This window comes from Neopsephotus bourkii, unplaced genomic scaffold (genome assembly GCF_033783945.1).
Source record: "Neopsephotus bourkii isolate Nb327-2 ecotype Australia unplaced genomic scaffold, CSIRO-AGI_Nbou_v1 NB_1669, whole genome shotgun sequence".
In the NCBI taxonomy this organism is placed as follows: domain Eukaryota; kingdom Metazoa; phylum Chordata; class Aves; order Psittaciformes; family Psittacidae; genus Neopsephotus; species Neopsephotus bourkii.
The window spans coordinates 39,711-65,710 of NW_026902143.1; the positions used below are offsets into that span (position 1 = coordinate 39,711).

At 42.4% G+C, this 26,000-nt stretch overlaps 1 protein-coding gene across 6 annotated transcripts in view; it reads right to left on the reverse strand.

The window, feature by feature from the left end:
- The window catches only part of LOC133224285 (mothers against decapentaplegic homolog 4-like), a 55,288-nt gene that overhangs the window by 11,769 nt on the left and 17,519 nt on the right, over positions 1 to 26,000 (reverse strand). For 2 of the 6 annotated variants that reach the window (XM_061375686.1, XM_061375687.1), the window contains exons 2-10: positions 21,076 to 21,441; positions 17,974 to 18,148; positions 17,528 to 17,557; positions 16,314 to 16,529; positions 12,271 to 12,390; positions 12,035 to 12,145; positions 11,519 to 11,575; positions 9,762 to 9,812; positions 8,671 to 8,854 (exon numbers count right to left, since the gene is read on the reverse strand). In XM_061375686.1, the coding sequence (XP_061231670.1) occupies positions 8,671 to 8,854; positions 9,762 to 9,812; positions 11,519 to 11,575; positions 12,035 to 12,145; positions 12,271 to 12,390; positions 16,314 to 16,529; positions 17,528 to 17,557; positions 17,974 to 18,148; positions 21,076 to 21,324 (1,193 nt within the window). In that variant the 5' untranslated portion in view covers positions 21,325 to 21,441. The remainder of the gene's footprint in view (positions 1 to 8,670; positions 8,855 to 9,761; positions 9,813 to 11,518; positions 11,576 to 12,034; positions 12,146 to 12,270; positions 12,391 to 16,313; positions 16,530 to 17,527; positions 17,558 to 17,973; positions 18,149 to 21,075; positions 21,442 to 26,000) is intronic. The other 4 variants (XM_061375688.1, XM_061375690.1, XM_061375689.1 and 1 more) reach the window with 4 other exon arrangements.

The window sequence follows — 26,000 nt, forward strand, 5'->3', positions numbered from 1 at the left end:
TACCCCCCAACTGGAAGGGGGCATGCACCTTAGGTGCTGTAATACCCAATTTTACTATTATCAACAGGTATCCTTCTGGGACCTGGATCAGAAGTTTTGCTAAACGGATTAAGAGAGGGTTTAAGCCTATTTTTGAACGGCACACCGCATTTCATAGTTTTGTAAGAGGGCTAATTCCACCTTTGGGAGTAAGTGAATTAGAGAAGGCAATTGTAAATATCTCAGCAACTATAGAGGAAATGGAAAGCAAAAACATTATATAATCCAGGCAGAACAACAAGAGATAACCAGCCTGTCTAAAGCAGTATTACAAAACCGAATGGCTCTAGACATGTTATTGGCATCACAAGGAGGGGTTTGTTCCATAATCAATGAAAGTTGTTGTTCCTATATAGACCAAAGTGGCAGAATTGAAACAGATCTGGAGGAAATTTGGAAACAAACTAAGATACTTCATGAAATGGCCATGGATGACACCTCCTGGGGATTTGAAGAAACATGGGAAAAGTTAACTTCATGGTTACCCAATCTCTCCTGATTGAGTCAACTGGTTGCAGGAATATTGGTGTTAATTATTTTAATATTGATTACCTGTGGTATGATACAATGTTCCCTCTGGTGTTGTAAATGGTCTATGATAAATTACGAAGATTGGAAAAGGAATGAAATTAAGCAACAAGTAGAAACAGGAAATTATTTCAAAAAGACTTTTGATGGTAATGGTAATATATAAAATGTTGCAAAAGAATTTGCAAAAGGACAGAAAAAGGGGGGAAATTGAGACAAAGGGGCACAAAATCACAAAATGGAATATAGAAACCTTTAGAATTAGTTTTAAGTAATGTTGAGTTTGATGGCTTTGTAACAGTAGCAATGGAAAATTACTGAGGTGCATGATACATAGAGAAAAAAAATAGAGTACAGCTAGAGAACATACTGAGAATTCTCACAAGATAAATCGTTATAGTTGGCATAGTTTTAAGAAAAACAGTCTAGAAGAACAGAACACAGGGATAAGGAGTATCTGGGAATAGCAGGTGTCCAGGATAGGCTACAGTTAAACTAACTGATAAGTAGGAGGGTGGGAGGATTATTATGTCTCTGGTGCTAACGAACCAATTAAACTGGTATGAGCATCTACTGCGCATGCTTCAAAGGCTGCCAGAAGTGATGAAGATTGTTGGAAGAAGTAAACGACCCTCAGAGACCACCACCACAATTCTGTACGCATGCGGGGAACTCTCTGGAAAATGATGTAATCCATATGTAGCCTCATGAATATGTATGTATGCCCAGGGACTATATAAGGATGGCTTGTATAGCAATACGGGGACACACGTTAGGAGGAGTTATCCCCCGTGTCTCCCGGCGCCGCAATAAAGAATACCTGCTTGTCAGCTTGAAAACTTTGCTGGCAAGTTTGTTCCTGGAGTTTTCTCCGAATCAGTGACTAATGCCTTCACTCAGGAGCCCCTGAAGGGAGCAGCTGCAGTGCAGACCTCAGGCTACAGGAGGTGCCTAGACCAGGGAATAAGGATGTTTATAATTATGTGCTGTCTCTCAGTAGAACCTTAAGTCGACTGCGGAGCACTCTGGTGTGGAATAGGCCGCTGTCTCTGGAAAATCCAGCACATGACATCCAACCAGGAGACCAAGTATACGTCCAGGACTGGAACAAAGAACTATTAAAAGAACGGTGGGATGGCCCATACCAAGTACTGTTAACCACATTCACAGCAGTAAAGGTAGAAGGGGTGGACACTTGGATACATTATACGCGGGTAAAGAAAGTTCCAAAAGTTTGGGAAACACAAGTACTGGGTCCTACAAAACTGAGACTGAAATGTAAATAAGATGTCTGGGTTCTGTTACAAAACTTGGATTGTCATTTGGTCATTAACACAGCTGACAACTATTCCTATCCTAGGAATTCCTCAGAAAGATGTTTTGACACAACTTAAAACAAGATGCCATTCTGACCTGCAAGTTCACAGAAAACATTCCGATAGGACCAACACCAATGAGGGTAGTCTGGGAAAAGATAGATGGTCCTATGGGAGTAAATCTGCAATTGGCCACAGCAAAATTGAAGTTACAGGAAAAAGGACTAAAAGATAAGTAAATCCAACACAGATAATCCAATCATATCGTCGAAATCCTGAGGAAAATTTAATGATAGGTCTGATTAAGGATTTTGCAAAAATTAAAAACACAAGCGGAATAACAGCATGTCTACCGATACCCAAAGCGGCAGGAGAATCAATTGAATGGGGAATAACAACGTTTCCACTTCCAGAGATTATCAAAACAATGGCTTGTCAGGAAAAAGAAATAACGAAAAATGTAACGGTGATAGAATATCAGGAAGAAGGTGTTTTCGGAGACCCTGCAGTTTTGGTATCAAAGTCATCATGTGAAAAGAAACCAAACTCTCAGTTTACTTCCATAAGAGGGGTAAGAGGGGAACTAGGAAAATGTGTTTATAAAAAAGAAATTAGGAAAAACAAACAAATAAAAGAAAAGGGGTGGGAATGCAACAAGGTGGATGATTTAAAACAAAATTGGGACACAGTTTGGTCAATGAGTATTCTGCAGAAATTCCAATATATCGGAGACACACCTTGGTGTCTTAAATGGCAGGGAAACAAAATGCAGCAAGAGACATAAATAACTTGCTGTCCATGAATAAAGTTAGTCGAGATATTATCAAGAATGTTCCCTGGTGGAATTGTCCAAAAAGTTTGGATTGTGATACTGACCCTGAAGAGATTACAATACTCCCAGTCAAAATTGCTTTAATGGCCAGGTGCGCATGTCAAGGACTAAAAATCGGAGGAAAAACGGTTAAAGTCCCAGATAATTATATAGGCTGTAAATATTCAACAGTGCATAGTATGGAACATTTTGTCTGGGCAGCTAGTGATGGAACTTGGACTACCTACTTATCCATGGAAGGTCCAGTTAAAGAAATTACTCTGGGATTACCCACTCCCTGTCCAATTTGGAAGAAATCACCATTTAAAGGTAAATTGGAAACCTTGCAAATTTGAACAAAAAGAGATATAGACATAAACGACGAAGATACTTGGCAGGAACCTTCAACAGGAACTAAAATAGGATGGGCTATGGAATCTTTATTTGCTCAGGTAGCATCATATCGAAATAGAGAAATGATTTATAATCTGATTGGTCAAACAGAGAGACTAGCCAGAATAACAAAGGGTTTAGAGATTTAAATTTACAATTACAAGCAACAACCAAAATGACCTTGCAGAACAGAATAGCATTAGACATGTTGTTACTTAAAGAGCACGGTGTCTGTGGATATTTGAAAGACAGAGTGGACCATTGCTGCGTTCGCATTCCCAATGTGACTGCAGACATAGAACACGATATTTCTCAGTTAACCAAAGTTGGAACAGGAAACAGAAAAAGAAAAAGAATATATTGAACAAAATTGGATCGGGGAGCTTTTTGATGATTTGGGCCTTCACCTCATGGGATGGGTCCGTTCCCTTGTGCAGACTGTAATCATGATACTGATTGTGTTTCTGATTATCTATGTAATGTATCTTTGCATCCGAAAGGAAATAGCCCAAAATGGTGCATGGACTCATCGAATTATAGGGGCAGTGACCAGAGACCACTCAAAATATCTGACACCTTCTCCTACTTATCAGGAAACTGCTACCTAAGAGAGTGAAAATACTTAAATTAAGTGAAGTATTTTCAAAGGGGGGAAATGTTGGAAAAGGGCGAAGTTTTTATGATAAAACAATTGTATAAAATAGAAGAAATGATTATGTTTGAGAAATTTATAAATCAATAGTGGGATTTTGTATATTAGAAAATTTTGTAACTTTGCAGTTTTGTATCACGGCTGCTCTGTAACCAGTGTTGCAATGGTAGTCTTAATAGCATAACCATATATGGTGGAAGGTGTACGGGTGGATTTATGGGTGGATTTAGAAAAGTATGTACTGGAGACTATACCCAAGCAGATCTTAGAACGATTAGGTTGTCCCCCCAAGTTCCTGAAAATGATTATTCTGTTACATGAGGATCAGCAAGGCCAAGTCAGGTATGGTGATGCACTCTCTGAGCCTTTCCCAATAACCAATGGTGTGAAACAAGGTTGCGTTCTCGCACCGACCTTATTCACAATCTTCTTCAGCATGATGCTCCAAAGGGCTACAGCAGACCTCTACGAACAAGACGGCATTTATATTCGATACCGTACCGATGGTAGCCTATTCAATCTAAGGCGACTGAAGGCCCACACTAAGACCCTAAACCATCTTGTCCGTGAACTGCTCTTTGCTGATGATGCTGCCCTTGTTGCCCACACAGAAGCAGCTCTGCAGCGTTTAACATCTTGCTTTGCGGAGGCGGCTGAGGTTTTTGGGCTGGAAGTCAGCTTGAAGAAGACAGTAGTCCTCTACCAACCTGCACCGCAAGAAGATTATCGCCATCCCCATATTACCATCGGCGAGTCAGAGCTTAAGACAGTTCAGCAGTTCAGCTATCTGGGAAGCATCATTTCCTCGGATGCCACGATCGACAAAGAGATAGACAACAGAATAGCAAAGGCATATGGAGCCTTTGGAAAACTCCATAAAAGAGTCTGGTGTAATAAACACCTGAAGAAAAGTACAAAGATCAGTGTCTACAGAGCCATTGTATTGTCTACTCTTTTATATGGGTCTGAATCATGGGTCATCTACCGTCATCACCTGCGACTCCTGGAACGCTTTCATCAGCGCTGCCTCCGTACAATTATAAACATCCATTGGACTGACTATGTGTCTAATGTCACTGTCCTCGAACAGACAGGGGTCACCAGCATCAAGGCCACATTGCTGAAATTGCAGCTGCGCTGGGCAGGGTACGTCTCTAGAATGAAGGATCACCTCCTCCCCAAGATCGTATTTTACGGTGAACTTGCCACCGGTAGCCGCAAGAGAGGTGCCCCAAAGAAGAGATATAAGGACTCCCTGAAACAATACCTTAGCCTTGGCCATATTGACTACCATCAGTGATCCACCTTGGCCTCCAATCGGGAGACTTGGAGGCACACCATACATAATGCCGCTGACTCCTTTGAGAGTTCACGAAGAACTAGTCTCGAGGAGAAAAGACAACACAGGAAGAATCACGCCCCACCTGTTTCACCCAAGGAGACCATCTGCTGTGCTTTTTGTAGCCGGATTTGCCTATCCCACATTGGCCTTCTTAGTCATCAGCGCGCTTGTAGTAAGCATGGGTAAATGCCCTTCCCAAATCTTCGTTCGCGAAGTCAAGCCATGATGATGACCCAAGCAGAACCTATGCATGAGGTAGCCAGAAGAGCATACCAGAAGCTGAGGAGAAAATGCTAGCATCCACACAAGGGTTGGGATATGTCCCAGTAAGGGAAAGGTGAAGAGGACAACCCGAGGAAGACTTCTTACTTCATCTGAGGAAGACTCCTTACTTCATCGGAACGATCACCAGACGACCACCAGAGGGGCTGCGCAAGCGTAGAAGAGGCTGATGATGTAACATTTCTGATGTGGCAATCCTTAATGCATATGCATTAGCTAATGTTGTAACTCGTGCTAAATGTGCATAAATTGCGAACACGATGTGACGAGGTTGGAACCAGATTTGGGTGCGTACCCCTGGTTTCCCAGCGCTGCAATAAAGCACCTCATATAACCATTCCGGTGGTTATGTGTTTGTTCCTACGCTAACAATGCCACAGAGAGACTACCAAGCTTCATACAGCCCACTGACTATTACCCACTGCTGCTGTTTCACATAGGCACCGCAGATAGAACCAGGAGTAGTGTGAGGACTATCAAAGATTACAGAGCACTGGGAGCGGTGGCAAGGGATGCTGGAGCACAGGTAGTTTGTTGTTTTGTTGTTGTTGGTTTTTTTTGCCATCAATCCCCCCAGTCAAAGGGAAGTGGCTCCAAAGGGCCAATCAAATCTGGCAATTGCCTGGGAAAAGGGTGTGAGGAGCTGAATGGTGTCTCCACCATCCATTGCCCCAGAGATGAGTGGGAAAGAACTGAGATAAGACTCATCTGTCCATTATCCCAAGGATTGGTGTGAGGAAGTGCTGCCCATTATCCCAAGAACTGCTGCAGACAGGTGCAGCTGAAGAGCTGGCTGCAAGACCAGCGAAACTGGTCCACCAGGAATGTGCAATATGTCACATTAAGAACAGAGGTGCTCCCCCCCCCTCCCCAGCTCGTTATAAAGGGGGGAAAAGGTAATCACCAAAAGAAGAGATCGCCATGTGAGGACAACTCCAGAAGCACACCTTCAAAGAGACATCGCCATGTGGGCAACTCCATCAGGGCAGCTACATGAACGTACCTTTAAGGGGACAACTCCGGAAGGACACCTCCTCGAGGACACCCACCTCCAACGACTACTACAGACTCTTGGAGACGCTCTGCTGTGACACTGACTATGGACCCTGGAGGACTCCCACCACCTCAGATGACGACGGATCCCCAGGACACCGCTGGATCCATAGTGATGACTACCTCCCTCTCTCTCTGCAGCCCGGATCCTAGCTTCTTTTCTCTTTTTTCCCCCCAAGCTGTCCTATTGCTATCCCCTTTATTACAATAATTTCCCTTTTTTATAGTAATTGTCTTTTTGCAATAAATCAAATTACGGTACTTGACCTCATTTGCATCTTAATTTCACTCTTAGGATTATGAACAAAACAGGGTCCGACACTGGGGTTTTCTCCAGCGCTCAACATGGAACAGAACAGAAGCAAGGACATACCAGTTGCTAACTCAGTACTAGGACCTTCTGAGCATGCACAAGCACTGAGGTCATTCAGTAAACACAAGGAGGAAGACCATCAGCGACCACCAGAGACCCCCACTCAGCAAGAAAACACACGTGTAAATAGAATGCACATGTTATAATTAGTTCCTGGAAGTCTCATGAATATGTAAATAATTTCATAGAAAAGCTGTAAATATGCACAAGTACGATAAATATATAACTGCTGCTGGCGAGTAACGGGTGAACTCACCTTTGCAAAATGATTAATGTGTGCACCCAGCGCTACAATAAAGAATGCTGCTTTCTAAAACTCCCAATTGAGTCTTAGAGAGTTTCTCTGACTATCATCATCATCATGGCTTGACTTCGCAAACAAAGATTTGGGAAGGGCTTTACCCACGTTTACTACAAGCGTGCTGATGACTAAAAAGGCCAATGTGGTATAGGCAAATCTCTGACTAACTTTTATGGTAACAGCACAACACCCTTGTCTCTAAACTGGTGAGACAAATTTGATGGATAGACCACCACACACATAAAGAACTGGCTGGATGGCCACATGTAGAAAGTTGTGGTCAGCGGCTCAATGAACAAATGGAGACCAGTAACAATCAATGTCCCTCAGGGGTCAGCATTGGGACTGGTGCTGCTCAACATCTTTGTCAGCAACATGGACAGTGTGATTGAGTGCACCCTCAGCAAGTTTACTGATGACACCAAGCTGTGTGGTGAAGTCAACACACTGGAGGGATGCCATCCAGAGGGACCTTGACAGGCTGGAGAGGTGAGCCAGTGCAAACCTCATGAAGTTCAAGAAGGCCAAATGCAAGGTCCTGCACCTGGGTCGGGACAATCCCAAGCACAACTGCAGGCTGGGCAGAGACTGGATTGAGAGCAGCCATGAGGAGAAGGACTTGGGGGTGTTGACTGACAAGCAGCTCAACATGAGCCAGCAGTGTGCACTTGCAGCCCAGAAAGCCAACTGCATTCAGGGCTGCTTCAAAAGGAGCGTGGCCAGCAGGTCAAGGGAGGTGATTTTTCCCCTCTGCTCTCGTGAGACCCCAGCTCTGGGGCCCCCATAAGAGATATGTGGACCTGCTTCAGTGAGTACAGAGGAGGGCCATGAAGATGCTTTAAGGGCTGGAGCACCTTTCCTATGAAGACAGGCTGAGAGTTGGGCTTCCTCAGCCTGGAGAAGGCTGCATGGAGACCTTATAACATTCTTCCAATAGCTAAAGGGAGCCTATAAGAAACCTGGAGAGGGGCTTTTTACAAGGGCCTGTAGTGACAGGACAATGGGAAATGGCTTTTAACTGAAAGAGGGTGAATTTATACTAGACATTAGGAAGAAATTATTCCCTGTGAGGGTGGCGAGACACTGGCACATGTTTCCCAGAGAACCTGTGGCTGCCCCAACTCTGGCAGTGTTCAAGGCTGGGTTGGATGGGGCTTTGAGCAACCTGGTCTAGTGGAAGGTGCCCCTGCTCAGGACAGGAGGGTTGGATCTGGATGATCATTAAGGTCCCTTCCAACCCTAAGCATTCTAGGATTCTATAATAATGGCACAAGTTGCTAATTTTTCCTGGATGGCACAACCTTTGAGAGCAATGAAAAACAACATGCTATGGCAAAGCACTGAAGGTCTTTGTCACACAGGTCACATTTTGAACGTATTACAGTAGTGGCTTAAAAAGATATACTCTGTATAGCGGACTATACAGAGTATGTATCTTTTTTATATCTATTAACTATAGGTTAATTCAGTTAAAAGAAACATACCAAACTGTAATTTTCAAAGGGAAGCACACACTGAAGGGAAAACAAGATGTTATCAAATACCACAGACAGCTGGAGCTTTTGGGCTCTGCAGAATACCTTGCTCTCTCAATAGCTTCTGTTCTATGCACGTTGGAAAGCTGGCCCAGGCAAAAACGATCTCCTCCAGAAGGATCCACATATCCATCAACAGTAACAATTGGACAGCTTGAAGGGACCTTAAATGTTTCTCCAACTTGTACATCCATTTCAAAATATGCGATTGAACACCAATATTCTGGAGCTAAAGAATATATACTATTAATTCACTGAAAGGCAGAAAAAAACCCCTATAAACCCATTCCAGACAATCAATTAAGCCTTCTGCAACTGCATTTGTCATTCAGAGTAAGAGTGCACATTCATATAAGCAAGTTCCGATAGACAAAGACATGTCTGCTAGCACAGAAAACCACAACATTCTACAGTGAACACAGACTTGTTGCTTTTATTTGAGCACATACCAATAAAAGCGGGTTTTGTAGTTATGACCTCATAGGTCTTTGTACAGTTTATTATTCCGGTTACATTTTGCAAGTCATCTGCATTCCTACACCTTATGACTATTGCTTGATTTTGTCCTCCCTTAGCATAAGTAATACATATACAGGGAGCCCAAAGAAGCTGTGGCTTCCCCAGCCCTGGAAGCGTCCAAGGACGGGTTGGATTGGGCTTTGAGCAACCTGGTCTAGTAGAAGGCATCCCTGCATATAGCAGGGGGTTGGAACTAGATGAGCTTTAAGGTCACTTCCGACCCAAATCATTCAATGATTCTACATGTCTATTCATGGCTAGGCTGACAGAAACTAACTCTGAAACAGATGTGGTTTAAGATGTAAGAGAAACTACCTTCTAGGTGAAGTCAGTTTTCTCTGTCACAAAATGGTTCCTTCTCCTTCCTTTCTCCCCTTCTGAATATGTATCTCACAAATTTCAGAGTACTTGATACAAAATAAACACCAAACTAACAAAACCAAACCAACAAACAAAATTACACTCCCCCCCAAAAAAAAACAAACCCCAAAACAAAACCTACAGAAACAAAACAAAACAACAACAACTCCAAGCCAATAAAAGTACCCCAACCCAGACTTAAACCAGAAAGTTAGCAGCTTCCACAATATTAGCATTACATGTTAGATTCTGCTTACCAGGATGATTTGATATAGGAGGCTGGAATGCAAGTTCATTGTGAACTGGCCCTTTAAAAGAAAACATGCAATTTGCTTTACATGAGGAATAATAAGGGTTTCTTTCTTGTTTTCCTACAAAAAAAGACTTTTGAGGATACCACATGTTAAAAAACTCAATTTCTGAATCACTTGGCAAAATCTGACAGGGGAGAAAAACGCTCACAGAAAATTACACTCATAAAGGTTTCCTAAAAACTCAGGAGTCAAGTAGAGCAAAGAGCTCTATTAGTATCCCAGAAAGAAAGGCTGCATGCTGCTCAAGCCAGACCCAGCACCAGGAGAGAGCAGAAACCAGATTTAGCAGAGATGTAACAGAAATAGGACTTAAACTTCACATCTGCCCCCAAATTGGGCAAGGAAAGAATCATTCTTGTCCTGGGTTCAGCTGTAACAGCTATTTTTCTCCTTAGTTACTAGTGCAGTGCTGTGTTTTTGACTTTAGTCTGACAACAACACTGATAACACACCAATGTTCTTAGTTGTTGCTAAGTAACTCTTACTCCAATCAAGGACGTTTTCAGTCTCATGCTCTGAAAGTGAGGAGGGGCACAAGAATCTGGGAGGGAGCAGAGACAGAACACCTGACCCACACTAGCCAAAGGGGTATTCCATACCACAGCACGTAATGCCCAGTATATAAAGTGGGGGGAGTTACCTGGAAGGGACCAATTGCTGTTCGGGTCAGGCTGGGTATTGGTGGGTGTGTGGATTATGCATCACTTGTGTTTATTGGGTTTTTTTCCCCCCTTTTTTATATTCTCTCCTCCTGTTACTTCCCATATAATTATTATTAGTAGTACTTTTATATTATACTTTATTTATTGGACTGTTCTCATCTCAACCCATAGGGTTTGCCATCTTTCAGTTCTCCTCCCCATCCTGCCGAGGGACTTGGGGTGGTGGGGGGAAGTGAGCAAGCAGCTTTATGGTTCTTCCAAGTTACCGGCTGGGCTTAAAGCATGACAACTGTATGGAGGCATGTGATATACATCTGTCAGAAACCACACCTCATAATTTATCAATCACAGAATAAGTTGCCCTGCATGCTGTGGACTTGACCATGGGAAACACTCCCTGAAGACTGAAAAAAGCCCTAGAGAACTCATTTTCTTAACAAACAAACAAAAAAAACAAACAAGAAAACCACCAAAATCCCACAAAAAAACAAACCAACAAACAAAAACACCCACACACACCCCCATGCCCCCCAAAAAAACCAACTCACAAGCAAATAAAAAAAAAACAAAACAAACCAAAACCAGAAACCCAAAACTGAATACTGTCTTGGTATCAGTCAGCTTATCCTCTCCACTTTTATAAACTAACTAGGTCCTTTACAGACAGCAGAGAACAAAAAACGTAAGACTTAAACATAGTATTATAACAGCGGCTTTTGCGATAAGATGTCCAAACAGGCACAACATTGGTAGGTGTCAAAACATGCCACTATCTGAAGGGAAAATGGCAGCAGCCAAGATAAGCTCTTTGTGGTATCACCAGCCAGTTACAAATATTAATTATGCAGACACATGCACTCAGAAGCATTTATAGAATATCTACAACACCACTAAAGTTTTATATCCTGGTACTTCCAAAATGTAAGATAAATTAAGCGGGATCATGACAGAACAAAATAATGTAACTTAATAACCGTATCTAAACTACAATTTTCTTGGGAAGAGACAAGGTGAAAAGCCATTCTAACATTAACTCACAGTGCATTCTCCCCTCCACTAACAAAGGCGGCTGCAAACAGGTGATCTGGTTAAATACTATATTAGGAAATAAAGAACTGTTTAGCCTTTTGCCACAAAATTTAGAAAAGCTTGTGTTTGGGTGGGATTTTTTTTGCATAATACTCTTATAATGCATATACTTAAAAGAAAAATATCCAAACAACATATTCTGAATCAACTTCATTTGCCTCAAAGGAAATAAAACAAGACTGCAAAGCTTTAAAAAACAGGTTTAGAAGGGAAATTATAATTTTGTTAGATAGTAAGACATCTATAATATAGATGGTATCACTATAGCTACCTGGATTTCTAATCTCTGCTGCTTTAACAGAGGAAAGTAGTCTATTAAGCTCTGATACTTATTTGTCAGAATATACTAAACACAGTAATGGTAGTTCTGTAACAAAAAAGGATTTGGGGGTAAAGAATCATCACAAGGGACGATTCAACAAAATTGAAAACAAAGTAAGCAATGTGAAAATCTGTACTACTTACAGTAATGTCCAGGATGCATAGGTGGATGATGCTGAAGATGGCCATTCTGGTGGTGAGGCATGGTAGGTGTGTAGGCTGCCGTCCGACTCCCAGTCCAAGTTGTAGTACTATCTAGAAAGAGAAAGGAGCAGTTGGTTAAGGGGGTTTTTCCACATCTCAATTCTAATCCTCTATTTCTCCTGAACATTTGGAAACTGGTTTTAGAAAACTGAGAGTGCACATATGTATATACTCACTGTGATGGTAAGTAGCTGGCTGAGCTGTAAACCCATTCTGCGGAGTTCCTGGCTGAGGCCCTGAAGCAATCTCTAAGAGTCCATCACTATGGCTACCTGTCAATATACTGATAGGTTGACCTGGTAAAAGAAGACTACCTATTTGTGAACATTCAACAATTTCAATTAAGAAGAGCGAGCTCAACACTACTGGGTAGTAAAATGCACCCAACTACGGGTACTGCATGACACGGTTCCTACAAGTTTGGTTTCAGTATTTTTTCCCATCTTCCAGTGTCTTAGGAAACTTGAAGCAACATGCTCTGCATCAGCTAATTTTGACTCTGACATCCTTAATATTTTACAAGTATGCAGAGAACTCTGTTCATCAACCGCATCTTTGTGTCGTTCGCATCTCTTTTCAGCTTAAAAGGAAAGAAGAGATGTTACAGGTTTTATTGAATAACATAGCTGAAGTAGATTTGGTATGAATACAAACAGGCCAACAGTAGGTCCATTAAGTCGATTTTTTTCAGCATGTTGTAACTACTGTTCCTAAGGAAGACATTCACTTAAATTTACATTCTTTAAAACATATACTGAACGGTATTTTAAAATAGCACTTGAACAGGGCTGCACACATCACTGGACTCCCTCCTGAGAAAGTTGCTGGGTTGTTTTTTTTTTTTCCTCCCAAATAAATACTTCAAGAATTCTCTAAGCTTTAAAGTAAAAGTACAGATATTCCAGAAAAGGTTAACAGAATTTGATTTTAAAAGGCTTCAACTCAGCCATTAACACTAAACTGATCAGGAGTTTCACAAGTACATTTGCACTCTCAGACTGGTGTAGCTAGCAGAACTTCACACATTGAAAACTTGAACTAAAACCTAAAATCCAAGCTTTTTCCTGTCCACTGGGCTCCAACAATTATAGCACTGATGAGAAAAAGTTACTGACTATAAACTGTTATACAAAGGCAATAAAATTAAACCACCTATCCTGTTCTCTCTGCTGGAGAGAGATGTCATATCTTAGCTTGGTGTCCTGGGTTCAGCTGTAGAAGGCATTTTTCTCCTTAGTAGCTGGTGCAGTGCTGTGTTTTTGGCTTTAGTCTGAGAACATTGGTGTCTTATCATGTATTTTTAGTTGTTGCTAAGTAAAGTTTACTTCAATCAAGGACTCTTTCAGTCTCGTGCTCTGCCAGTGAGGAGGGGAAGCCTTGAGGAAGCAGAGACGGGACACCTGACCCAAAATAGCCAAAGGGGTATTGCATACCATCATGCCCAGTATATAAACTGGGGGGAGTTACCTGGAAGGCTCAGATCGCTGCTCCGGTTGGGCTGGGTATCAGTCGGGTGGTGAGCAACTGTATTCTCTCCCCTTGTTATTTCCCTTATTATTAGTATTATTGGGGGTAGCAGTAGCAGTTTTGTATTATACCTTAGTTACTGGACCGTTCTTAGCCTGTGGGATTTACATTCTTTTGATTCTCCTCCCCATCCCTCTGGGAGCAGGGAGGAAGAAGGGTGGGAGTGAATGAGCAGCTGAGTTCTGAGTTACCGGCTGGGCTTAAACCACGACACTTGGCAAAACCATCAATAGTTTCAGCAAAATAGTCAGCTAAACTTAAATAACATTCTCAAAACACCATGCTACCACAATTCAAATTTGCTAAGATGAAATCCACTATAGTCACACATCTTTGACATTAAAGTGACAAAGAGTGTGTGAAACCCCTCTCCAAACTTCTTGGCTTCCCTACATTAGGGCTGCAGGACACTGTGTACGTAACTGCTTTAATGTCCTGCTGGAATGAAGAGTGAGGTTTGTTGTTGGTAAACCAGACTCTTCCACTTGTACCAAATACACACAGAAAATATTAATTAGGGTTGTCACTCTGGTAGTACAGTGGGCCATTATAAAAATCAAAGAATCACAGATTCATGAGACTTGGAAGGGACCTCTGGAGATCATCTAGTGCAACCCCCTGGCCAAGGCAGGGCCACCTAGAACAGGTTACACGGGAAAGCATCCAAGTTTGGAATGCCTCCAGAGAGGGAGACTCCATGACCCTCCTGGGCAGCCTGTTCCAGTGCTCTGCTACCCTCAGTATAAAGAAGTTCTTCATGTTGAGGTGAAACTTCTTGTGTTTTAGTTCATGGCACTAATGAGATCCCCTCTCAGTCTTCTCTTCTCTAGACTCAACAGGCCCAGGTCCTGCAATCTCTCATCATAAGAGAGATGCTCCAAACCCCTGATCATCCCTGTGGCCTCCTACTGGACCCTCTCCAGTAGCTCCTTGTCTTTCTTGTACTGAAGAGCCCGGAAATGAACACAGTCCTCCAGATGTGACATCACCAGGATTGAGTAGAGGGGGAGGATCACCTCCCTCGACCTGCTGGCCACGCTTCTCCCAATGCACCCCAGGATACTATTGGCCCTCCTTGCCACAAGGCCACACTGACAGCTCATAGTCATCTTGTCACCTGCCAATACTTCCAGGTCCTTCTCATCTGAACTGCTCTCTAGTAGGTCAGCCCCCAACCTGCACTGGTACTTGGGGCTCTTCCTCCCCAGGTGCAGTACCCTACACTTGCCCTTGTTGAACCTCATTAGGTTACTCTCTGCCAATTCTCCAGCCTATCAAGGTCCCACTAAAAGACAGCACAGCCTTCAGGTTTATCAGCTACTCCCCCAGCTTCATGTCATCATCAAGCTTGCTGAGGGTACACTCTAGCCCTTCATCCAGGTCACTGATAAACAAGTTGAATAAGACCAGGCCCAATAGTGATCCCTGGGGAACACCACTGACTACAGGCCTCCAACTGGATTCTGCTCCATTGATCACGACCCACCGAACTCTGCCATTCAGCCACCTCACTGTCTATTCATCTAACCCACATTTCCTAAGCTTACCTAGGAGGATGTTATGGGAAACAGTGTCAAAAGCCTTGCTGAAGTCAAGGTAGATAATATCCACTGCTCTCCCCTCATCAACCCATCCTGCCATGTCATCATAAAAGACTATTAGATTGTTCAAGCAAGATTTCCCCTTGGTGAACCCATGCTGACTACTACTGATAGCCACCGCCTTCTTCATGCTTGGTAATGACCTCCAGAATGACCTGTTCCATCACCTTTCCAGGGATGGAGATTATGCTGACTGGACAGTAGTTTCCCAGGTCCTCCCCTTCTTACCCTTTCTGAAGATGGGAGTGACATTGGCCTTCCTCCAGTCATTGGGCACCTCTCCCATTTTCCATGATTTTTCAAAGATGATGGAGAGAGGCAGAGCAACAACATCTGCCAGCTCCCTCAACACCCCGTGGGTGCATTCCATCAGGGCCCATGGATTTATGGGTGTTAAGTCTGTTTAGCCTCTCCCTAACCCAACTCTGTACAACCAGGGGGAAGTCTTCCAGGGGAAATTCTTCCTTTCTCTGGCCTTCATCTCTAACCTCCAAGGTCTGGGACTCCTGACGGCCGTTCTTAGCAGTGAAGACTGAGCCAAAGAAGGCATTCAGCAATTCCACCTTCTCCTTGTCTTCTGTTACGAGGACACCCACCTGATTCAGCAGCGGCCCCACATTTTCCCTTATCTTCCTTTTGCTGCTGATATTCTTGTAGAAGCCTTTAAAGTTAATACTCAAAGACTGATTTTGTTAGCTCTGGAATGCTAAAGATTTGTCTGAAAACCTCTCGATACTGCCACCTAGCAATATACATGTTTGTTGTCCTGGTTGCTGTTGTAATAGAATAATAATTTTTTTTCCATTCCTAAAGCAGTTGTTCAAATAATAGCCATAATGTTATGTCAGCAGTCAGTTGTTTTAACATGGTATCACCCAATCTCTGGCATATCTAAATAGGCTTGTAACACTTGTGGAGTGTCAGTCTCATTAAAGAAAGACTAGGTCACCAGGAAAAATTACTCAAATTATACTCCAAGTCAAAAGCTTATGTTAATGCTTACAAGACTGCCCAGATCATGCTGACATACACTTTTTCTTTGATCCATCACATTTTCAGTTTAGTACTTCATATAATCTTGACAATCTTACTTGTTGAAGCCACAGGAATGTTGGGATAATTAGTGGTGCTGGTAGTGCTAGCCTCAGCAGGAGCTAACATGGCTGGGGTGCTATAAGGCTCAGTAGATGCCCTGTTACTTGGTGGATGCTGGATGGTTTGGACTGAATGGCTTTCGGCAGAAGACAATGACAGCTGCCCCTCGTAGTCATTAACGTATTCATCTTTCACCAGCATGCTTGATGGAGCTGTGAAGAAGCAAATGGTTAAACATGCAAAGCAAATCTATTTTCAGGATTTAACTACAAATCGCACTACTACTTTTGAGGAACAGCAATGCTATTAAAACTACTGGGGGAGTATTTAACCTATCTAAACATTGCTACAGCACTCCTCTAAATTACAAATAAACACTTCAAGACAGCAGCAGGAAATTTTGAAGTGTAACTGGATGGAAAAGCTAACTGTTTATTTTGCTGACTGCCATCAAACAAGCAGTTTAGTCCCACAGTAGTAGACTCCAACCACGTTTTGTTTTCTAGTCCATCAGTGAGTGATTGGACATGGTTAATAAAAGGGAAAAACATGCTTTTCATCAAGCACCTAAATATATGTTAATGAAGTAGCCAGCAAGCCAATTTCTAGCATAAGAGTAATAAAATAAAGCTCCTATGAAAATTATAATTCATGAGCACAACACAAAAAACTTCATTCGCTCCTTCAGTAATTTTAAGCAGCTCCCAAATTGACTAGAATAATCAGATTCACAAAGACACTATAACACTACCTTATATTTAACAGCGTAGCCATACAGAATTACAATAGCAATTACAGAATTTATATTATTTTCTTGCTAAACTACTTAATAAAACATAAGCATCTATTATTCCCAATCCAATTAATTAGTATATCATACAGGTGCATATATTATCATGTGTTTGTTAAATGCTGCTTGTTAAATAAAAGAGTGAGGTTTTTGTTTTCCCTTTTTCTTGGTGTTTTTAAGTAGCAGGCAATGAAAACAGAACATACCTACAAGCTAAGCTGAAGCCTCAATTTAAAGAGTTTATCAATACTTGCTTCTCATATGCTACTTTTCTGGTTTTCCAAAACCAAAAAGACAAATGTATTTCCATCTGCTCTCTATATACCCTCCCAAGGAGATACACAGGAATAAACTGTATACATACTGAAGAGTTTAACAGTTTGTGCCCAGAGAAATGCAACAGTAAGCAGAACTACTTACCAGAACTCTGTAGTGTCAGTCCCGAGAGATCTTTAAAGAGAAAAAAGAAAAGGGGGTGTGGAGGACTATATACACAGAGATCTTCAACTATTTTTTAATATGAAGTTTATCAGCCTTTACAAATTAGTACTACAGACTCTACGTATTATACCCTTTCCATCACAAATCTCGATGCCAAGTTATTCCCAAGGTACACATTAACTGCAAGAACTGGGTGCAAACCAACAGAAAGGCTTAAGCAAAAGCCACAAACTGTTCTTTCAAGTTTAGAATAAAGGTAAAAGAATAATTCCATTAAGAAGATGGACAAGAGCATGAGAGTAATTTATTATTAGATCATTAAAAAAATTAATGTTTCTAATTTAGGCCTGTATTCTCTACACTCAAAAGGAAAACATTTTACATTTTAGTCCCACTGTTCCATTTTAAATCAAGAGTCTACTTACCAATGCCAGGTGATACTACACGCTCATAATGGTAAGGATTTACACAGACACTGTCACATTTTAAGTCAAAAGCATATTGACAATATTTAACATGCTTGAGTTCATTTTTATGAAGATCAGGCCACCTCCACAGACGAGCGTAAATCACATGAGGAAATCCTTTGCGACCAGCCACCTAAAGAGTTAGACACAAAAGTCGATTGGGACAGTTAAAAGATATTTTATTTTTTTTAGTAAGGAGCAAAGCTGTAAAAAGGACATTTTACCTTATTTAGTAAGGAGCAAAGCTATAAGAGGACAAACACCACCACAACCTTTCTCCAACAAAATATGGAGAAAAAAAAAAAAGTTATACAGTTTACCCAAGTTCTGTACTCAACAGAAAAATTTCTATTACGGTTTTGCTACAGTTAAGTCAACACTGTGATTCTTAAGAAAAAACACTGGATACAAAATGTCAGAAGCAGAATTTGTGCTTAATATAGTATGTATGGTCACCTTCCCCACTATGGATGATGATGGAGCTTTGCCCCAGAAGAGAAGGAACAAGGCAGTAAGCTACACTATAAGAAATTTACAGGTATAAGAACATCAATCCATTATACTGAAAATAAAAAATAATGCTTCTAGGGTAGACAGCTAGCCCATGGATTTATGGATATTAAATCTGTCTAGCCCATCCCTAACCTAACTCTCTACAACCAGGGGAAGTCTTCCTTTCTCTTGTCTTCATCTCTAACCTCTGAGGTCTGGGAAGAAGGCATTCAGTAATTCTGCCTTCTCTATGTCTTCTGTTACCAGGACACCCATCCGATTCAGCAGCAGCCCCACAGTTTCCCTTATCTTTCTTTTGCTGCTGATATGCTTGTAGAAGCCCTTCCTGTTGTCCTTGATGTCCTTTGCCAGACTCAGCTCTACTGTGGGCTTTGGCCTTCCTCATCCGCATTCCTGCATACCCTGACAATGTTCCTATTGTCCTCCCACTTGGCCTGTCCCCTTTTTTACCTCCCATAAATTTTCTTCTTAAGGTTTACTAGGAGCTCCCTTCTCATCCATGTAAGGTCTCCTGCCTGCTTTGCCTAATTTCTTCATCATGAGGATATACTGGTTTTGGGCTTGGAGGAAGTGGTACTTAAAAAATGACCAGCTCTCCTGTACTCCCTTGTCTTCTAGAGCCCTATCCCATGGGATTCCTCTAAGTAGGTCTTTGAAGAGGCTGAATTTAGCTCTCCAGATGTCCAGAGTTCTAGTCCTGCTTACTGTTTTGCTGCCCCCATGCAGGATCCTGAATTCTACCATCTCATGATCGCTACAGCCAAGGCTGTCCCCGAGTCTTTAGGTCATCAATCAGTCCTTTCTGGTTTGTTAGTACAAGGTCCAGCAACACACCTTTCTTCATTAGCTCCTCCACCACTTGTAACAGAAAGTTATTTATTTTCAGCGATCTGCAGGAGATGCCTGGGCTGTGTGTGCTGGGCCCTGTTATCCCTCCAACAAATAACTGGGTGGCTGAAGTTGCCCAGGAGAACCAGACCCTGTGACCGCAAGGCTATTTCCAGCTGCCCATAGAAGACCTCATCAACTTCCTCCTCCTGATGAGGTGGCCTATAGTAAACACACACAACAGTGTTCCTCATATTAGCCTGTCCCTTAATTCTCACCCATAAACTCTCAACTCATTGATCTGTCCCCAGGTAGAACTTGATACATTCCAGTTGTTCTTTCACATAAAGAGCAACTCCAACACCTCGTCTCCCTAACCTGTCCTTTCTAACAAGTACATTGCCATCCATGACAACTGCGTTGTGTATAGAGACATAGTCATGGACAAGGCTACAAGGATTCTCAAGGTAATGAAGGTATGCAACAAGAGGACCAGATGTCTTCTTTCAAATCATTGTGGGCCTTCCTCCTGTTGATAAGTCCTGAGAAATAGGTAAACAGCTGCGAAAGGAAACAGCTAGAGGAGCCTCTCAGGGTTGTAAAGTAGCCCCCAGCTCTCTCAGCCTGTCTTCATAGGATACACTGCAAATCATACATGGCAGTTTGGAACATGTACATGAATATACTGTACTGCATCCTTATGACTAAAACTTCTATGCTGCTCTCTGATGCCTGCTTTCCCATGCTGTGAAAGACTGTAATAAAAGCCTTTTTCTATGTGAAATAAAAAAAAAGGCATATTTGTCACCTGACACCAGTTTAGCCAACTGAAAAAAATGCAGCTTAGAAATATCTACGCTCCCTGAATAATAACAGCCAAAGGAAAGACCAGTATCTCCAAGAAAAAAATTAAAAACATGCCATGGAGTGCAGAAGAGGCAAGAGGCATGGGAATGAACAGAAATTGCATGAGGGGATCGAGCTGTGTTCTGTGCAAGGTAACAAAGCAAAAACGATCTGACTTATGACATTGTAAAGTGGATTTTTCATAATCTTTGATCATATTAAAAATGAAGAATATAAAAGGTGATTGCTTTTAAGATGAGTTTGAAATATTATGGAGATTTCTACCTGAAATTAGGAAGAGCACTGTCAGCAGGTTGAGGGAGGTGATCCCCTCTACTCAGCGCTGGCAGGACACATCTGTAGTGTTGAGCCTAGTTCTGTGCTCTCCAGTACAAGAGAAAAGAAAGCTGGGGAAGGGGGGAAACTTATCTACATGTATAAATAGCTGACTGGAGTCAGGGGGTAAAGAAGTCTGAGCCACATACTTCTCAGTAGTATCCATTGACAGGATAAGCAGCAATGGGCACAAACTGAAATACAAGAATTACCACGCAAATATAAGGGAGAACTTTATCATAGTGAGGGTGGCTGGGCACTGGCACAGGTCGCCCATTTAGGTTGTAGTGTCCCTCCTTGGAGATACTCAAAAACTGACTGGATACAGTACTGGGTAACCTGCTCTATTTGACCTTGCTTAAACATGGGAGTTGGACTAGATGATCAAGACTAGATGCCAGTTTGACTATGGGCTCAAGAGGCCTCTTCCAACCTCAGAAATTATGTGGTTTTATGAAATACCCCAAAACAAAGTAGTGCCATGTACTGGTATCATGGTTTAAACCCAGCCAACAACTGATTTTCACTTGTACTAACCTGAAGCCTCCCATCCAGTGTTCTCTGTATTGTAACACACTTGCTGGGATGAGCTCCATTTGTGGTTATAGCTGTAATCAAAGAATCCAGTTCATCTTTTTTCTCCTTCAGCTTTTTAACTAAACTTTCAATTGCACGTTTCGCAAAAGTTTCACTCTCTCCACCTTGTCGATGGCACATCAAGCTGTGAACAATGCTCAGACAAGCATCATTACTTGTTGGTGTGTTAGTAATAGACATATTGTCCATTTGTCACAGCTTTTTCTTTCAGATCAAATGTCAGTTTTGCGGGCTGTTATGACTTTCAAGCTGATGAACAAGAGATGATCCAAGTTAAGTATTAGAGGTACTGTCTGTTGGTAAAACCTAGGAGGAAAAAATATCTACATTAGAATTGTTTTTAATAACTTGCAGATCATGTTTCTAAAGGAAGTCTGTGGCATCTTTCTTCTTTTATTTTCAGGCTAAGTGCAGGATATTTGAAGCACATGAAAAACAAGCAAACAAACAAAACCAAACAAAAAACCACAACCCTGGACTTCTTGTTCCATGACAGCTAAAGCACATTTAAGACACTACTTGCACAGTTTTAGATATAAGATCATTGGGGTTTCCCCCAAGGAACAATATTTAAATAAAGATTATAGTTTATATACATGTACACATAGTATGTACATACAGAAAGGTAAAGATTATTAGAAGAACAGGCTCTAAATCAGGAAAAGGAGAACGGTGACAATGATTTCCTATGTTTTGTACTAGTAGGATGAGAACAAGTGAAAATACTGACTGAGAATCAAGGGGCATCGATTTAAATAAAATTCAAATAGTGAAGAAGCATGAACACACACCAAAATTATCTGTCATCTTTATTTAATAAGCCTGTTCAATTAGTTCAGCTACACTCTGACCTCAGACTAACTCTATTACTCTTTGCTAATAAGAAAAGCAAAAAAAAAAAAAAAATTACCTGGCCATTAGCTTAACACAGATTTATGCAAATTAATATTGTGTGCATCTTTCTATATGAAAATCCCAGCTGGCACAATTGTCTTTACTTGTCTGGATCCAGATTCATCTGGATCAACACAAATCAACTGAAGTAATTTAAAAAGCACTTCCAAATTGGCTCAAACTGAACTGCCTTAACTGTACTAAATGGAAGAGCAGGAATAAGTCCCTCCTAATACCTTAAGCCTTTACACTTGATTTGTTAAGAACGTGTAGTGGTTTAAGGTCATGAAGTCATTCTTAAAGCCAGCAGACCTCAGCCTTTTGAAGTTCCCTTTAATTCACAAATTAGGAGAACTAGCCAGATTTTCTCAATTCTGAATGAGCTACTTACTATGCTTTACCCTGAAAACTAAAATAGCAGGATTTGTGCACTCACAGAAAAGGAGTCTAATGTCATCGATAAGGTGCTTTGGTTCTTCAAACAGCTCTGGTATCAGGTAAAGTCATGGTTTAAGACCAGCCAGTAACTCAGAACCATGCAGCCATTCGCTCACTCCCACCACTTCTTCATCCCCCTGCTCTGGAGGGATGGGGAGGAGAATGAAAAGAATGTAATTCCCATGGGTTGAGATAAGAACAGTCCAGTAACTGAGGTATAACACAAAACTACTACTGCTACCACCAATAATAATAATGAAAAGAGAAATAACAAGGGGAGAAAAAAAAACTGCTCACCACCTGCTGACAGATAGCCAGCCCAAGCAGCAATCTGGCCCTTCCACGTAAGTCCCCAGCATTTAAATACTGGGCGTGACATTCTGGGGCATAGAATAGCCCTCTGGCTAAATTGGGTCAGGTGTCCTGTCTCTGCTTCCTCTGGATTTCCCCTCCTCCCTGGCAGAGCATGAGACTAAAACTCCTTGATCGAAGCAAGCATTACTTAGCAATAACTAAAACGCTGGCATTCAAAGCATTGTTCTCAGACTGAAGTCGAAAACAGCACTGCACCAGCTACTAAGAAAGAGAAAAATGACTGCTACTGCTGAAGCCAGGACGGGTAGTCTCCACTAATCCCATTCTATAAACGACATAGTCTGACTTTCTTAAAACAACGACAGAAAAAAACACCTAAGTTATTTTACTACATTTACATTTCCTGAGTAAGCTTAAAATATAAGCCTTGCTGAAAATAACATGCTGTTCTCAGCTATGTATACAAAGTTTTATTTCAATAGTTGAGGAAGAAAAGTCTGTTCACATTACCTGAGGAACACATCCAATCAAAGACCTGTTACTTCACTGGAATTTTCCACATTATTAGAGGTACAGTAGTAGTAGCTATTTATTGGAAACAAATGCATTGCACAAGAGTGGGATGTTAAGGTTCCTCGACTGTGTGGAAGACAACTTCCTTCTGCAAGTAAGAGAGGAGCCAACAAGGAGAGGTGCCATGCTTGACCTCGTGCTCACCAAGAGGAAAGGGCTCACTGGAAATGTGACGCTCCAGGGCAGCACTGGATGCAGCAACCACAAGATGGTCGAATTTGAGATCCTCAGGACAGTGAGAAGAGCATGTAGCAACCTCAGTGCCCTGGACTTCAAAAGAGCAGACTTTGGCCTCTTCAGGAACCTACTTAGTAAGGTTCCATGGGATATAGCCCTAGAGAGCAAGGGGGTCAAAACTCTTGGCTGATATTCAAGGATAACCTGCTACAAGCTCAGGAGTGTTGCATCCCAACTAGAAGGAAGTGCAGCAGGAGGGCCAGGAGACCACCATGGATGGATAAGGAGCTGCTAAGAAAAATTCAAATGAAAAAAAGAGGCTTACAAAAAGTGGAAGCAAGGACAAGCGGCCTACAAAGAGTACAGGGATGTTCTCTGGAAAGCTAGGGACCAGGTTAGGAAAGCTAAGGCCCAGTTAAAATTAAACTCGGCTAGGGATATCAAGGATAACAGGAAGGGATTCTACAAGTACATAACAAATAAAAAACAGACTAGGGAGAAAGTAGGCCCCCTCAGGAAGCTCTCAGGTGAACTAGATACACAGGATTTGGAGAAGGCTGAGGTTCTCAGTGACTTCTTTGCCTCGGTCTTCACTGGCAAATGCTCTGACTGCACCACCCAAGACTTGGAAGGCAGACACAGGGACTGTGAGAATGAAGACCTTGGGCCCACTGTAGGGGAGGAACTGGTTTGTGACCATCTTAAAAATCTGAACGTGCACAAGTCCATGGGTCCTGATGAAATCCATCCGCGGGTCCTGAAGGAGCTGGCAAATGAAGTTGCTAAGCCACTGGCATCATATTTGAAAAATCATGGCAGTCAGGTGAAGTTCCCGACAACTGGAAAAAGGGAAATATACCCCCCATTTTCAAGAAGGGGAAAATGGATGACCCAGGGAATTACAGACCAGTCAGTCTCACCTCTGTGCCTGGAAAAATTCTCCTGGAAGGCATGCTAAGGCACATGAAAATCAACAAGGTGCTCCGTGACAACCAGCATGCCTTCACTAAGGGGAAATCCTGCCTGACCAGTTTGGTGGCCTTCTATGACGGCACTACAGAACTGATGGACAGGGGTACAGCAGTTGATGTGATCTACCTGGACTTGTGCAAAGCTCTCAACAGTGTCTCGCACAACATCCTTGTCTCCAAATTGGAGAGACATCAATTTGATGGAAGGACCAATCAGCGGATAAAGAACTGGCTGGATGGCTGTACACAAAGAGTTGTGGTCAATGGCTCAATGTCCAGCTAGAGACCAGTAACGAGTGGAGTCCCTCAGGGATGAGTGTTGGGACCGGACTTGTTTAACATCTTCGTTGCTGACATGGACAGTGGGATTGAGTGCGCCCTCAGCAAGTTTGCCAATGACACCAAGCTGTGTGGTTCGGTTGATACGCTGGAGGGAAGGAATGCCATCCAGAGCGACCTTGACACGCTTGTGAGGTGGGCTGATGGCAACCTCGTGAAGTTTAACCAAGCCAAGTGCAAGGTCCTACACCTGGGTCGGAGCAATCCCAGGCACAGCTACAGGTTGGGCAGAGAAGAGATTCAGAGCAGCCCTGCGGAGAAGGACTTGGGGGTGCTGGTCGATGAGAAAATGAACATGAGGCAGCAGTGTGCGCTTGCAGCCCAGAAAGCCAACCGTATCCTGGGCTGCATCAAAAGGAGCGTGGCCAGCAGGTCGAAGGAGGTGATCCTGCCCCTTTATTCTGCTCTTGTGAGACCTCACCTGGAGTATTGTGTGCAGTTCTGGTGTCCTCAACATAAAAAGGACATGGAACTGTTGGAACAAGTCCAGAGGAGGGCCATGAGGTTGACCAGGGGACTGGAGCACCTCCCATATGAAGACAGGCTGAGAAAGTTGGGCTGTTCACCCAGGAAAAAAGGCTTCGTGGAGACCTCATAGGAGCCTTCCTGTATCTGAAAGGGGCCTATAGGGATGCTGGGGATGGACTCTTCATTCGGGACTGTAGTGATAGGACAAGGAGTAACGGGTTAAAACTTAAACAGGGGAAGTTTAGATTATATATAAGGAGGAAATTCTTTCCTGTTAGGGTGGTGAAGCACTGGAATAGGTTGCCCAGGGAGGTTGTGAATGCTCCATCCCTGGCAGTGTTCAAGACCAGGCTGGACGAGGCCTTGGGTGATATGGTTCAGTGTGAAGTGTCTCTGCCCATGGCAGGGGGGTTGGAATTTGACGATCTTAAGGTCTTTTCCAGCCCTAACTATTTTATGATTCTATGATTCTATATTCATTAGATTACATGCCTTCCATCATACTTTTAGAGAATCACTCCTGCATCCACACTAAAATGTGGTAGTGGGCTTAGGGACCCCTGGTGGTTATTTCTTCATCACTTTGTTTTAGGATGGTTGTCATATTAGTAACCACCAGGGGTTCTGGCAATGCTTATAGTAAATTCCTGTTCTCTATAGTTGCTAACAAAGCCTAACGTCCTTGAAGGT